General features: G+C 32.9%; 2 protein-coding genes across 2 annotated transcripts; one reads left to right on the top strand and one right to left on the bottom strand.

Annotated features, from left to right (window-relative positions):
* Positions 1-429: 429 nt before the first annotated feature.
* LOC140758950 (septum-promoting GTP-binding protein 1-like) lies at positions 430-3050 on the bottom strand. The gene is made up of 6 exons (XM_073095368.1): positions 2646-3050; positions 2437-2557; positions 2255-2351; positions 2129-2168; positions 1958-2041; positions 430-902 (listed from the first exon to the last, which is right to left on the bottom strand). Exons 1-6 carry the CDS (start codon positions 2958-2960, stop codon positions 738-740), a joined length of 822 nt encoding a protein of 273 aa, XP_072951469.1. The 5' UTR covers positions 2961-3050; the 3' UTR covers positions 430-737.
* An 8840-nt stretch (positions 3051-11890) lies between these two features.
* LOC140759722 (succinate dehydrogenase subunit 3-2, mitochondrial-like) lies at positions 11891-16224 on the top strand. The gene is made up of 4 exons (XM_073096353.1): positions 11891-12005; positions 12086-12139; positions 15067-15129; positions 15637-16224. Exons 2-4 carry the CDS (start codon positions 12106-12108, stop codon positions 15984-15986), a joined length of 447 nt encoding a protein of 148 aa, XP_072952454.1. The 5' UTR covers positions 11891-12005; positions 12086-12105; the 3' UTR covers positions 15987-16224.
* The last annotated feature ends 815 nt before the right edge of the window (positions 16225-17039 follow it).

The following is a 17039-nucleotide window of genomic DNA, read 5'->3' as shown; positions in this document are numbered from 1 at the left end:
TATGAGTAGATTTCTTGGTTGTCTGATCCCTGAAACACTTTCTAGAGACTGTTTTTATTCACAGTTATAATTACAAATGAAATGACTTAAATATATTAGCTACCTGATTTCAGAAAGTTTAGTTTTCCTACTTTTCAGGGCTTGATGTGAGAAGTCAGCCTTTCGCCGAATCTTAGAAGAACCAAGCAGTGGATCTTGAGGACCACTAAGATTTCTTATTGACTGGTAACTTGTTTTCTTTTCTTTTCTTTTCTTGTAAATTTGTGGAAAATTCAGACAATTCTATCGTATCATATCATATCAGAAGTATGAAGAAAACTAATCATATGCGGATATCTTCTTTTTCTGAACTCTAGTGTTAAATTTCTCTGTATCTAATGCACACATGCTTAAGAGCATTTTTTTTCTACATACCATGATAGCTTCATATCTATATCAATATCTACCAGATATATTCCGAAACTTCCATATGCATTTCTGAGAAATATGTCCTCATACATATCATTATTCGAAAACTGTGGATATGGAGGTACACAAATGGATTATATCTATCCAATTCTAGGCCACCTCCTCCCCTCCCAATCAACCAAAACCAAAAGCGAGAAAAGAAAGAAAAAGGAAAAAAAATGCCGAACAAGGGAGGAGTGCTTGAGATTTTTATCACCCAATTTTCGCTATATACAATCTTGCATCAGCAAGAGAAATCAAAGAGAGGAAACAGAAAGAAAGAAAGGAAACTAGAAATCTATTATCGGTTCTCCGATCGTCAAGTTTCTCTCTACAGTCCATGGCAGATTGAAGAGCTTGGCTGTGATGAACTTGAAAATCTTGTTAACATTTATATTGTGAGTAGAACTTGAGAAAAAGAGAGTTGCCTTCATCACTCTTGCATATGCCCTGGCCTGCAAATGGACATGTACATAGAATCATTCTCAATATTCTCATATCATATACTTTTCTATTATATTATAATGATCAAAATGGAAAGTTGAGAGATCAAAGAGTAGCTATAAATGATAGACTTGGATAAAAATTATGGTGTAGAAAAGAGTTGCAATCAAAATTGGACTCCTCTGGACACATTGTGACTCAATTATTTCCAGAATGGACCCCTACAATAGGACTTCTTGAGTACTCTACTTCCCAATACCACAATTTAAATGGCCTACATGAGTAAACGAGGACCACTACCTCACTTTAATAGCCATATGCAATAATATCAAATTTATTTTTTCTATGCAGAAATGTTCATAGTCCAAATAGTTGGTAGGCTAGTATTTTTCATATCATTGCCACTGAAAAGCTTTCAATATATTAATTATAATTGCTGCTATATTTTTGAAACTGTTTATATAACTTATTTAAATTGGTACTAAAGATAGTTTATATTAACCATATTATAGTATAAGAAAATAAAATAAAAATGATAAATAGTTTACACCCTAAGCTTTAAGAAACGAGAGTATTTTAGTCCTTGGCAAGTATTTGTTGACTTTAACAAACATCAATTAGGAACATTCTCCGAATATTTTGTTATAATTTAACCTTAATGACAATTTTGAAAGAGTCAAAAGATTTTAGTAACAATTATAATATCCTAAAGAATATAGTGGCAAGAAGAAAAGGTTACAACATTCTTAATTTCTTACTGTAGCTACTCAATCCATTCCCCCAATGCATTAAAGAATCAATCATGATTAAATGCACATAGTCTCCATCAATGTCTATTATTGCTGTGATCTGCAATAGAAGTTATGGCTCCCATTCAATTCACCAAGTTTGATATCCATACAACAACTAGAATATCTAGTATGAGGCTTAAATAAATCTCATAACAATAAATCAAATGGAATCAAATATGAACACTATGCTCACATATATCCAACTTATTAGAAGGCACAATAATAATAATAATTTCATTAATAAATGCTTCAAAGAGGAATAAAGATTAGTTTACCTGATTAACAATAGTCCATTGCATCTCAAGAGGAAGCTGAACAAAGTCATCAAACTTTGTTCCAATTAAGATAGGAATAGCAGTCTATATGAAAAAAAAGAGGGAAAAAAGTTTAAGTATTATATAACTCAAACATAGGAATAGTGAAAAATAGATGGAAAATAAACTTACCTTATTCCATTTTCTTGCCCTTTGATACCAATTTATAACACTGAGCCAAGTAAAAAAATCACCACATTGATAAGTTTTTCATTGAACTATTCTGAATAGGATTAAGAAAAGAAAAGAAAAACTAACCTATTAAGAGTGCAACGGCAGGTGAGATCAAACATGAAAAGAATTGCAACAGCATCCTTGCAAGCAATTGGTACATGATCAAGAAATCTACTATCACCTTCATGAAATTAATCCAGATTAATAGGTTATTAATCTACAATAAGATGATCAAATTAATGGATTTGAGAGGTTAAAACCCTTACCCCCAACATCCCAAAGACTGAATGCAATCCTTGCTCCTCTGACCACCAAAGTTTTATCCATCAAATTCAATCCTGTCATCTCTAGCCCTCTCTGTTCTTCCACATCCCCCACATACTTAACCTTCAATTTAACGCAAATTAACTACGTTAATTAATGTCTAATCGGCATAATTAACCAAGAGTAGCACAAGATGATTAGTGATAATTACCATGAAGCTCGTCTTGCCGATCTGGCAATCACCGAGGAGGCTGACCTTCAGGGACACCAGGTCGGCGGCCGCGTCCGCCTCACTATCCGCGAAGCAGGGCGGCGGCGCGGACACCGAGGCGGGCGGTGGGGGTTCATTCGGGACGTTGTCAACGACGGCCAGAAGTGCCGGGGAGGACGAGCTGCGGGAGCCGAGTCGGCGGTAGCGGCCGGCGGAGCAAGCGAGGAAGCGGTCGAGGATGAGGCGGAAGAATCGGCGCACGAGGCGAGCCCACCGGAGGTCCACCCGGACGATGACCCGAGTCAGGTGAGTCATCTCCCCCGGGCCATCTACAGAGGAGGCGGAGGTAGTGGTGTTTGATTTCTCTCACTCTATCTATCTCCTTCTTTCTCTCTCTAATATAACTATTCCTTGTGATGGCATAATTGGGTACTTATTATTATAACTTATTTATTTATTTATTTTAATTTTTAATTAATTTATCTGTGTGACGTTGGTTGATGGGGGTGGTAACGACCGGATGGTACGAAATAGACGGCTTGGGGAGGGAGACGAATGGGTTTGGCGCGGGGTAGTTGACCGCACGTGGAGAGATGGGATTGGTCGGTCCAAAATGCCGGCTATCTGGAATCATCACCCCCATGCTAACCCCCTTTGGCGTTTATCCAAAGCCTTTGCTTACGATTTATAATACCAATTTAATTATCTACCTATACTTGACTCTCTTCAAACTCTAAAATATGAAAAGACTTAATTACCCTGCAAGAATACTATCATAATATGAAAAGACTTAATTACCCACTCTATACATCTTCTCTATTTTTTTATATTTGGTTATAAAATATAAATTAAAAAAGTAATTTTTTTACTTACTAAAAATAATTTTATTTTTTATGAAATATTTTTTATTAAGCTTTACTTTCTATCGACCAAACACACAGAGCTAAAGATTAATTAAAATTAGATCATACTATGCTGAGGTAAATTAGAATATGTCTTATATACAAATAATTTTATAATGTGCCTAAATTTTTTAGCTTAATTATACAATTTATTCTTTTTTTAAAAAAAAGAGAAGAATATAATTTTATAATGTGCCTAAATTGCTTAGGATTTATAATGCTAATTTAATTATCTACCTATAGTTTACTCTCTTCAAACTCAAAAATATAAAAAGACTTAATTACCCCTGTAAGAATACTATCATAATATGAGAAGACTTAATTACCCACTTTATACATCTTCTCTATTTTTCTTAGATTTGGTTATAAAAAATAAATTAAAAAAGTATTTTTTTTACTTACTAAAAATAATTTTATTTTTTTATAAAAAAAATATATTTTATTAAGCTCCACTTTCTATCAAACAAACACACCGTGTGAAGTACACAGAGCTACAGATAAGTTAAAATTAAATCATACTATGCTGAGGTAAATTATAACCTAAATTTTTTAGCTTAATTATACAGTTTATCCTCCTTTTGTCCTCTCCTATTTACACCATTAAAATAATAAACCTACGTTGATGTAAAGTAAACCAGATTTGATAGATGATGGAATTAATCCAAGTGCCCAAATATAATATCTAATTAATTGTCTAATTCCAGACCTATAAAAGAGAAATAGGTTGAATTCAAATAAATCAACTGGACTCATTCTAAGTAGACATTTGATGAGAAATTTCCAAAGTATAATAATTCAAGGGAATGAAGACCTAATGACTCCTTTGGAAAAATCTCAAAGGATATCTATGTGTATCACTATGGTTAGAATTTTTTTGGTTTCTTATAATAATTGTACATTATTTTCTTCCTTTGAGGCTTATATAAGGACAATTATTTTCTTCATTCTCCTAGCTCACCTAGCTATGAGTTAGTTCAGATCAAGGCTTATATAAGAATGTCTTTTCCTTTATGATTACAAATAGTTTTTACTATTTTATCGAGAAATAATTAATTGCAAAAAATTAATAATTCTTGTCACGAGGCATTTTTCTGTCCCTACTGTAAATCTTGGAAACTTCAATAGCTGGTTAATTTATCCGGAAGCTTAAGTTGTTACGAGGCATTTCTCTGTCCCTACTGTAAATCTTGGAAACTTCGATAGCCGGTCAATTTATCCGCAAGCTTAAGTTGTTAGATAACTGACGACATATATTTTATAGAATTTTTTATTAAAAAAGATTTTTATGCTAGCTTTTGATATTTCTTTTGTACCAAACAAATAGGTAGGCATGTCTATATGTATAGCTCACAAAATTTGGTTGGAAGTCAATTGTCTTGCAAATGCTTAGGACAAAGCTAGAGATATTAGCAAAGTAGCTTAATAGGCCAAACCAGCTGCTAGGTGTAAATTAGGAATCCCTGCTCAATTATCTCCCAAATGAATATTAATCGTCTCGATTGATGCTAAAACTAGCCGTCGGCAGACGAAAATAAATCATAATTAGGTCAATTATACTTTTACCTCCTATATTATTATCATAATCACACTACACATCCTAATATATTTAAGTCGTTAAGAAGTGTTTCGCAATACTGAGTTATAGTTCAGGAGATGCAAATGTAATTAAGTGCATTCTTTTAGCAAGCCATATGAATTCAATAGGATGGTGTCATTAATGCTCAATCAATTACCCTTATCCTGTGATTTCTAATATAAGGCCTAGTGGTACTTTAATTGATTTGGTAGCATGGACCATAGGTCATCAACAACAATACTTTATACATTGGGTTGAGTGGCTTGTGTATTTTGGCTTGGTGGTTAAGATGTCCCACTTCTATCCATTTCTTTAAGAAGCCATAGAACTTGTGTTCATGCATATAGAAAGCACAAGCCTCTCATGAAGTGGGTTAGAGGAAAAAGATAAGGTTGAAAGTGGTTCAAAGTTTAAAGGGTTTTGGCATAGGGAAAATGGCAAGGAAGGCAAATAAAGGAGCAAGTTGTTGGCTAAAATATCACTCTAACATCTTTGTCACTAATCTTCAATTAAGGTCTAGTGGTGATCAACTAGTGGATAGTAATTACCAAGTAATTTATTTTTTAAAGATCAAATATGATGACTAGGGTATATCAAAATGATCATTTCAAGCTTGAGAAATTATCTCTTTTTTTATTTTATTTTTAGTGGCAAAAGTACTCCTATAAAGAGGTGGTGCAATAATGAGGAGTGAAACAAGATGAAGCAATAGCCCATTTGCTATTAGTTTAGAATAAATTGTGTGTTTATTCTACAATAGTCTCTTTGGCTCTTGCATGAATCATCACCCTTATGTAATTAGTCATAGATTTGATTCCCTAGTAGAATAAGATATTGTGGTCTTAGCTTAATTTAGGCCAAGCTTGAAGAAATTTGGAACCTAAAATGTTGACTAGAAAACCTCAAAGAATCTAGATTGTATGATTTGATCTTCTTTTTCTACTATGTTATAGGTTTAAGTAGTTGCATTATCAAAGGTGCAATTCATATGATATTTGTCTTAGTTGCATTCCTACTTATATTTTATGTAGATCATGATTGATTGAATTGGTTTATAAGCTAATTGTTCATTAACCACAAGTTTAAGTTGTCAAATAGTGAACCGACAATAAGTATCATATCCCTAACGTGCGATTCCTATACATTTTATATAGAATAAGCAAATTAAAAACTATAAATTATTCAAACAATATTCCCATAAATGGATATCCGATAATCAGAAAATTATATCTAATCCGTATTCGTATCTATATCCAAATTTCTTGCCCCTATCTAAATCCGCATCCGATTATTTTTTTTCCAAAACTTCTACCTATATTTGATTCCATATCTAGATTCTGTAAGAATTTTTTACCCGAATCTAATCTAAATCAGGTCAGATAGTGAATCGGATCGAAGTTAATCCGACTCATTTTCACCCGTACTCTCATATCCTCTTCCATCCAATATTTTTACATTTACCAATTACTATGTTATATTTGAAAAGATATCACTTCAATCTATTATTAATAAATACTATTTTACTCATATGTCAAACTATCATTTTAATCTTATATCACATCAAATATAATTATTATGTACTATATTAATTTATAAAAAATACTATTAATAATTTATACCAGTATAACTTCTATAACAAATAAGTATAGCTATACTATAAGAAATTGGCACAACTGCAAGTAATCATATATATATATATATATATATATGTAGTTCACTCTACAAGGATGTCACAATACCCACCACCCATTGGAACATAGCTTTCCAGCTTTCCTAGTCCAACTGTGCCAACCTTTGACAAGACAACCTTTATTCTTTCCTTGTGCCAAAGTACTTACACCTTGCACTGTTTTGCCAACAGAGATGTACAATTACAACTCACAATGTTCATTCTGGGCACTGGCTGGAAAAGCTTTGCATTGATTTCCCTTTCAAAAGTCCTTTACAACTTGGATAGAGATAAAAGGAAAGTTGTATGCCATTTACATCAACTCAGGAAGTTGCAGCTTTACCCAAAAGCTCCAGTTGCATGCACATACCTCAACTAACTAAACCTTTGATTAAAAAGTAGTATCAAAAGAATCACAGTTGGCATATATTACACTGACCTTTTTATTAAAGAAAATAAAGCATGAGGAAGGTAAGTTTTACATATATATATATATATGATAGTATTCTTAGGTCATTTTCATGAATCATATTAGAGAAAAAAATTATGTTATCATGAACTAAACACCCTATTTTGTAATGCATAAGTTGTACTAATTATGTTCATTAATCTACTCAGGAGTTTTAAGGTTCAAGTTTGTCTAATATATATCAACTCAAATAGTTGATGAGAAAATATTGAAGCACAACTTTTCAATAAGCTAGCACCAAGTTCTTGTTATTGAATTAGTGTGCTTCTTGGGAATATTTCATGGATTAGGGTAATTACATCTAAAACCTTTACTCGAACTATTGCTCATTTTCATATTAACTTTCTTATTTAGTTTTTACGACACTTTGACACCTTAATTAAGTGTTACGTATAATACTAAATAAAACGGTATGGAAAAAGTTTAATAAAATTGATCGGCGTGATATTTTTTAACAAAAAATAATAATAAATGGATGAGTGATGGAAAGAATATTTAGAAGGTTTTATATAGTTAGAAAACTTCCCTCTCAAGATATACTATCTAGCATCACAATCAACAACCCATACCTAACTGCTCTTAAGCTGAATAGACTATATATAACAAGAACAAAGTTTGGTATACTATTCCATAGTTTAGTATAAGACATATCTCTATTGTATGCAATGTACATGCTCCATTCAGCTATAATAAACAATCTATGAAAGCTAATTAAGGGTACTTTAATTCTTTCAACACCATGAAGAAGACTACATTTTAAGGGCCAAATGGAGGTTGGATTGGATAAGGACATTTAGGCCACTTGAATTAATTCAAGGAGAACAAAAGTAACTGGAGATGTGCTCTTCCTGCCAACCATCAAATTATAAAACAGTTAAATTTGCACAGAAAAGAAATCATACACTACTTGATAAAGAATGATCACCAATCTCATCAACTTTGATTTCTGACATTAAAAAGATGGAGTTGTTTGTATTATTTGTTAAATATATGATATACATTATATTATATTATAGCTAGTGTGTTTAGATTTATATCTTGTTAATATCGCTGTACTGAGTCGCATATCCTGTTATTTATCATCTGTGTACATACGGTATCAAAGATGTAAGGAGACGGTGTTAAAGGCATGTTATATATTATTACGTAGGAAACTTAGTTCCGAAAGCAACTAAAAATATTGAGAGAAAGTTTGGTCCCTAAGAAAAATTACCAATGATCATAGTCATATTTAGTCAGACTTTAGCACTACACAAAAGAAGAAATATATAAGACTTCAACATTCAGAACATCCTTTCAAAGTCATGGTCAGTGATGATTATTTAATTAGCATAGTTTATAAATCCTGGATGCACTAATGATGCCTAGAATTTGCATGGATGATAATTTAAAAAAAAAAAGAACAATAGATTATCATATACCCTTCCTATGCTTATGCTTTGAGGTCAAGTTTACTTGTCTGGTTGTTTGTAGTAGTTGAGAATTTTCTTGATAACTTCTCTCATGGTGGCAAGTCACTCAATTTGAAAATTTCTTAATGCTTCTGGTTGGCATAAAAGAATTGAAGGTTTCAAAACACATTTTCCAAGAACTAATTTAATCCTGGTAGGCTTATTCAGATCATTCGTATCCAACAGCTCTGATCACATTCTAAATGAGATACATAAAGCAATAACGAATTAGAGCAAATATTAGTACGATGGTCTGATGCACATTCAACTGACGGTTAAACTGATTATATAGATTCACCCACATCGAATCTGATACTAGGATTTCTTATTTGACCAAAGAATTTGATTTCGAATGTGATGGGATAAGGGAGATTGCATTGGATTTGGTTCTCCACATGAATACCATATATATGCTCGTATATATAGAGTATTTTTTTTATGACATTTGATACTAAAATTTACCTAAAACTCAAATTCGCACTTACTATATAGAGTAATTCTACACCTATTTTTACTATGTATAATAACTACGGAGTAAATTGTGACAAAATGTCTGATAAATGTATCGGCTTATACTAGGGTACGATAGATATAGTTCTACACATATAAATACAAAATTTAAAATGATCGTAGACAAATTAATAAAAGAAAAAGAAGGATTCGACCCGAACCCGACTTGACCCGGCCCGAAGTCTCAAGATGTAGCATAGAATGTGGCAAAGTTTTGATGCTTATTTGGGTTTCCATAGAATGTGGGCAGTGTCTTTGGATGTTGGAAGAAGTTGGCCCATTCCCTAAGCCCTTCTCTTGTTATTGGAAAATTTGTATATAACACCCTGTCTTATAATGTAATTATGGTTTACACCTTATATTTTTAATATTTATAAATCGGGTCCTATAATTTAGCGGATATATACAAAAAATATTGTATGTTAGATTTGAACCACCACCATAAAAATATTCTATTAAATAGAGATATTTTAGTTCTAAAATGACTAAAATGCTCTTATTTCTAGAATGACTAAAATGCCCTTAGTATGGCTTGGTTGAAGGTATTTTTATAATTATTTTAGTATAGGTAATTTAATTCATAGATTTAGTTAAGTTTAACTAACTGATCTAATAATAGTGTGTTTCTGTTTATTATTCACTAAATCATAAGGTTCGATTTGTAAGTAATAAAAATGTAGAGTATAAACTACAATTTTATTAAAAAATAGGGTGTTATAGGAATTTTTTATTTTGTTATTAGATAAGTTATATGCAGTTAATATTAGAAGATATTACACACAATGCTCTATATTTTCACTATATTATAAATAAAATTCTTTTATTATTATTTACAAATAGAGTATCTTGCCACACCCTTATAGATATTATTTAACTCGATTAACTCAATCACATAACTAAATTTAGCCTCAAAAATAATTTAGAGATAGACTAAAACACTGGTTTCTAGCCAGATAGGATCAAATCAAGTATTTAAAATCTAAAATGTTGATCCTAATTCCCAATCTCATAAGATCAATGGATTAAAAAAATATATTGTTGTTTAATCTTAAGTGTTATGTGAGAGGATTGAGATAAAAATAACTTAGAGCATCTCCAACCGAGCTCCAAAACTCTAAATTTGGAGCCCAGTAGAGCTCCAATCGGGCTCCAAATTTGGAGCCAACTATAGTGGAGCTTCAAACTTGGAGCCCCATCTAAAAATTTAGAGCTCAGCTCCAATACTTTATAACTTTTAGAAATATCAATTTTACCCTACAAAAGTTTAATCTAAAATTTTAAATTTTGTTTGTATCCTTTATTAAATAATCTAATTAATTAAACTAAAAATATAATTAATTTTTCTAATTACTTTTTAATAAAAATAATACCATAGAGATCTTTAAAATGAGTCTAATATTAAATTATTTAAGTTATTTTAAATATTTTAATTTTATTTCATGTAATATAATTTCGATATTTTTAATTAAAAAACAGTATTTTAAAATTATTTATGAAACTATTGAATATTAGTCGTATTATAAAGATATCAATGAGAGTTTTCTAACTAAATATTTCTATTAAAAAATTATAATATTAAGAGGACTTATTAAGTAATTTAAAATATAATATATAAATATATATTATATTAATTAAATAATAAATATAGATTCCTGCATCGGAGTGCATCGGGTTCTTGGCTCTATAATTGGAGCCCCTCGTGGATATGCGAGACTTTATTTATAAATAATTAAAAAATGAGTTTCATTTATAATATAGTCAGAGTGTAGGTTTCTATTTGTAATTTTCTCTCATGATGTATATGGTGTTAAATGATATTTTTGTTTATAAAAGTATCTATTTATCTTTTAGTCCTTTTGGATTACAAGAGGCATTTACGTCAAAGTTTTAATATAAAGATTCGAGTACGATTAATGCTATAGTTATATTTCTTTTTAAAGCCCAAAAGTAGTCTAGTAATAATTTACAGCAAAAAATCTTTTAAATTTTTTTTAACTAATTTATTATTTTTATGTGCATATTGTTAAAAATTAGAGCGTATCTTTTGCATAAGGATGCTTATAAATTACATAGGCGATGCATGACATCTTTTTCGAAATATCGATGCGTACATAGTCGCAAATTGTAGCATATATTTTACATAGATTGTGCATATATATTACATATGTAATGCTGACGTTTTTAGAATATACTTTTTATAAATTACATAGGTGATGCATGACATCTTTTTTGAAATATCGATGCGTACATTATTACAAATTACATCATATATTTTACATAGATTGTGCATAAATATTACATATGTGATGCGTGACGTTCTTTTTAAATCTCGATACGTATTTTTTTTTAAATTAAAACACATATTTTGTATAGTATTATACATAGCAATCTTTTAAGAATTTATTTTAACTAAATTAGTATTAAAAAATGACTGAAATTGCAATTTAATAAATGGAGGGCCTATTTCTATTTCTGCTAATTAAAAAACTGAAAGGTTTTTTTTGCTGGGCATAATACTTAGAACTCGTGATACAATAACTGGGCTTCAAAAACGGGTCGGGTGGAAGACTCAAACCCGACCCACGTTTTGGTCCGATCAGGTCCACGACTCACGAGTGGCCTTCTCGGATCCTGAACCGTTTACTATGAACTCCGGTGGAGAATTTCGTCGAACAGGTTGTGGGCCCTTGGAATACAAACCATTTTCGAGTTACAGGGAAAAAGAGAACACAAATCCTGTGGGCTGCTCTGCTCTGCTCCTAAACGAGGTTTTGCCAACGTAGGTCAAAATCCGAACCTTAGATCGCATCGCGAATCCTTGATTTAGCTGTGATATTAGTCTATATCTGAGTTCTTGTTGCAGGTTCTGGTAGGTCTTTTTGGATGGCGATGCAAATGAACGCTATGATGGCAGAAGGTAAGAACGGACCATGATTTGTGTAAAGGTCTGATTTGATTTTTTTTTGTTCTGTCAATGCAATTGGTTTAGTGTGTTATGGATGAGTGTGATATGATCCCAAGACCTGATTTTCAACTGATTTTGATTTGTATGCTTGGTATCCTTGATGAATCCTCTCCCTGTTTATGGCCTAATTTTATGAGAACCTTTTCTTTAGAGGTACTTCTGGAAAAATGCTTGAATACCATTATTTGTTGCCTGATAAGTACTTCTGGTGATTGACTCCTCGCTGTCAGGAAGTTCTTGATAAGTAATCTGTGTTGGATGTCAAGGCAGATTGCCTGATAGATGATGGTAAACCTTTCAGATCAATTAAGCATGTGTCTGAAGTTGAACCATACAAGGGTATCCTAGCGCAGGAGGCTCACGCTAATCTGGGATATGTAGTCGTAGAGGGTACTATTTTCATGACTATCGAGTATTTTTATAATATGTATGAGGGAAGATAATTTTTAATCCCTACACATGAAAGAGTTGACAGTATACCTTATAATTTGATTCGGAACCTAAGATCCATGATCTAGCTATTAGGTTGAATTTGGGTCTAAGTTCGAAATCTGAACTTTCTTAATTCCTACATTAAGTTGGGCTTGGTACTTTGATTTGGATTAATTAGACACATGGCTTATCGATTCTTATCTAAAATTGTTACAATTAACAACTTAAATCTGTGCTAAAAGTGAAAGCCCTTCTTTAGGGCCATCTTGTGGAACTTCTTTGTTCATTTTGTTACTGAGTTGTTGGTGAATCTGCAATCCTTTTCATCAAAAAGGCTACATTGGGGAGTAGGAAAGTATAATGATGCTTTGCAATGAAGTATAGTTGAAGACTGTGGTTTGCCAGTTTGTCTCATTTTGCTGAGAAGTTTGATGTCGCTTTAACATTGTAGCTACACAAGTTCAGCAACTACTGTATTTATTTTCCGAGCTGCTCCATTTTATTAATAAGTTGTGTTTCTTACCTCATTGGATATAGAATGCCACCTCTCCCATGGGTTGCTATATCCCCTATTCTTTGGACATGGCATAAAATTTGGATTTCATATCCCATTCATCTTGTTTGTCTCAATTATAAGATACGTGAGGCCTATTAAATCGATAATCCAACCTCCCGTTCCATATCCGCCAAACAAAGACTATACTAGACTATGATATATGTCACTGCTTAATAGGAGACAACCTCTAGAAGCAATATTACGATTTTAAGTGCCACTGGAAGTTATAAGTAGATGTAATAAAGATGACATAGAGAGCAATTGATTTGTGCTATATGCAATGGAAGTAAGTCTAGTGCAAAGATGTTTGATGGGCTATTGGGCTATCTGACAAATTATAAATGCTTTGAATTGTAGTATGAATAAAGAGATTGTAATTTGCTAGTTCTTTCAGTGAACTCCTAGTTTCCTTGCTTAAGGTAAATCCACTCAAGTAGTCAAGTGGAATTGAAACTAGTCCTTGAAGCAGCAACTTCAGTTATGGTATTAAGTGGATCAAATGTAGTTATGTTAATTTGGTTTGATTGTTTGGGATGGGAGGTGCAATTGGAGTATCAATCTGGTAGATCCCACATATATCATCGTTGGCATGAAAAAGATGGTGCATCATGTATGTAATCCAAACCAGATGCTATATCATACCAAAGTGAGGATATAGCATCCTATGAGGAGGGTGGTATTCTTTGTCCAGAGGGAGTGGATAAGGAATTTTTTATTTTGCCCTAATTTTTTCTGTAACTATTCATATCCTTGGCATAAATCTGAATGACAGAATCTGTTGTTTCATATGAATAATTTCCTCCCTTTTGATTATCCTGTATATAGTCTAGTGAAACTGAAGATACGATGAATTAAGGGAGAGCACTAGTGATCCCTTTGGATGTGTTATCCCATGGGATATTATTGGGCTTAAGGCTGACTAGTTCCCCCCTTTCCTAAGGAAATTACAGAACATAACCTTAGACTTAAGAATATTACGGCTAATTCAACAGAAGGAATTTTTAGATGACAAAACAACTGTTCCAGATGGTGTAGAGTATCTGAACAGTGGCTAGGGATATGGCCAATATCCTTGGTGGATGAATCACATGCAGATGAATATCCTTTAGGTTTGAGGGATATTCATACCTAGAAAAAAAAAATTTAAAGGTATCCACATAAAACTAAATGTTTTAAAGGATATAAACATAAATATTAATTTTAGAGGGATCTACATATAGATAAGGGATTTTAGAAGGAGATACATGTAGGGAAAAAAATTGAAATAAATAAATAAATAATATGTGTTGAGAGATAAAATTATTAGCAACTAGTGCTCACATGCAAAGCATTGAGTGTAAATTAGAGTTGGAAAGTGGATTCTTCCTCATCTAGAGAGGAAGCGGGTTAGGCAGAAGTAGGAACTCATATGATTTAGGGGAAGTTAGACAAGCTAGGAACTTCCTGCGAGTAAACAATAGAAACTGAGACAGTTCCTGAAACTATGAACTTCACTTCTCTCACTTCCCTGTAACTAAACATTCCCATAGTGTGAAAACTTGAGATAGCGAGCCATGCTCATTTGACAAAGCAAAGCACTGAAGATTGTAGGCCAATGGGCTGGAGGTGAGGGACTACTTAGTGCCTACTTGCCAGTTGGGTAGCATAGGCCCCTCTAGAATTAGTGCATGAAAACCCAAAATGGCGAAGAATTGTAGTATTACGAACTACTAAAACGGAACAAGCCATTAAAAGCTATCATTTTGAGGATATCTATAATTAATTTCATTATTTGAAGTTTGAGAGCATTCTCGTAGCATAATGTCATATAATATGCTAGGCAACGCCTAGGTTTCTTTGACTCTCAATTCATAACTGACCACCATGACTTGATTCCTTTGTTTTACTGCAGCAGAAAAGGTTAAGATGAATGCTCGTTCTGCCTTAGAGAGAGATGCTCCATTTGCACTTCGCGGTGAGAAATTTATTCTTTTAGCTGGAACATATTCTTCTCATGAGTTTAATCCTTATTTTTCTAAGATAAAAATCGAGTCTTGATGAATACTAGATAAGTAGACCCTCTTGAACAACATATTCGAATTCTGTCTTGAGATATATCTGATTGTATGTTCTATAGTCGGTTAATCCCTTTGGTGGCATACTGGCATCTCATGGAAGTTGCTAATTTTCATAACCCTGGGTCTCTCATTTTGAGTTCTATACATGTCAGTTTCCATGATAAGTTGCAACATTATATGCTATTCCTGCACTGAGACAACCCTGCTGTGTTTAAGATTTAAAATATTTCCACTGATTTCAGCTAGCACTGTGCCTGGCTCCTATCACCCAATTAAGGAACAAGGCCACTGACTGCTTAGTTTTGTAGATTTACATGTTGATATCTTATACTTCACCAAGTGGTCATCTGCTCTTTCTTATAGGTAGGCTTACTAATTTACTAACAGCATGCTATATACTTCAGGTAGCCTTGGTAGGAACAGCACAGATGGGTTTGGTCGGCCCTTACCCAGCCTTGAGCAACTTAGGGGCTACAAAACTCAGACGAGGTTTCCTTACGCTTCGATTCCTTCAAAGACTGCCCAGCCAATAATATCTCCTAATGGAAACCGATCCCTGCACTCGAGCCAGATGTTATCTGCCCCTACTAAAGGAGCTGTCTCAAATCGGCCATTATCACCTCATCTACCTCTAAAGAAACCACAGCTGAGCGCAACATATTCGATATCGCACCGTATATTTGGAGCTGCCTTGGGTTCTGCTATACTGTTGACTCCAGTTGTTATGAAGTTCAGCCTCTTATATGATGTATAAGAGATGAAGACTGGAAATGTTTTTGGGAGAAAGATTTCCAGCCCATAAACATTTCCAGGACAATTTCAAACCAAGTTCTGAGTGATGGATAAGGATTCGCTTTTTTCTTGTTATGTTTGCAAATGGCTGTGGAGGCTGAGAAATAAATGATAATTGACTCATGTAAGAACTTTTTTTTCCTTTTTTTGTGAAGAGAAGAACAATTTATTCTGTTACTAGTTTGTCCATCTTGTTCTTACATCTGGGTATTTCTTTTTGCTACTATTCTTTTATTAAGGATTCTTATCTACTATTGTCCGCAGCAATGGTTAGTACAGCAACATACAGTTTGCTCCACTATTAACTTTTAAACTATTGGAATAGTTACTTTTAGACCCCTTAAACTATCACTATATTTCACATATCCCTAGATTTTTTTTCTCTCTTTTTGACACAGAACTCTGAACAATTTTTTTAATAGTCAAAAGATATCAGCAAAGACAAACGTGAAGTACTATAGCTTGGAATTGCAGACTGCCTCCAATCTTTAAAGGTTAAAGTATCAGTGGCATTGCAAGAAAATTTGGCACTACATGATCAAATAGCATTTTTAATCTCATACCAGATTGCTTCATCTTTAATAAACTTGTAGATCAAGTTGCCACAGACCCATCTACAAAAGCTTTGTAGGTAATGTCTATCTTAAGCATAAAAAGTTGCATCCAATTGAAAATTGGCAAAATAAGGGTTAAAGCTGTGTATCTTGCCCATCCAAGATGTTCTTTATATGTTCAGATTCATCAATCTACCCCTTTTAAACAAATCAACAGAAGATTTATAGTAAATTTCTCCCTCTAAAAGGAGGATAAGATCCATGCAACCACACCTAACAATAGGCAATCAATTGATCAATAGAAGGAAATGATTCAGAATCCATCTAACAGAAGACATTAGCAAATATATCAAGAGGAAGTGCTAAATAGAAAAGGTGATACATAGGCACTAAGTTCCACTATATTTTTTCTAAGGCAGAATTCCTTTGCATGATAGGGACACAAAGATAAGATTCCTATC

Source organism: Typha angustifolia, chromosome 4 (genome assembly GCF_048772165.1).
Source record: "Typha angustifolia cultivar Huaian chromosome 4, ASM4877216v1, whole genome shotgun sequence".
NCBI classification, from domain to species: Eukaryota; Viridiplantae; Streptophyta; class Magnoliopsida; order Poales; family Typhaceae; genus Typha; species Typha angustifolia.
This window is presented reverse-complemented; position numbering and strand designations above follow the sequence as displayed.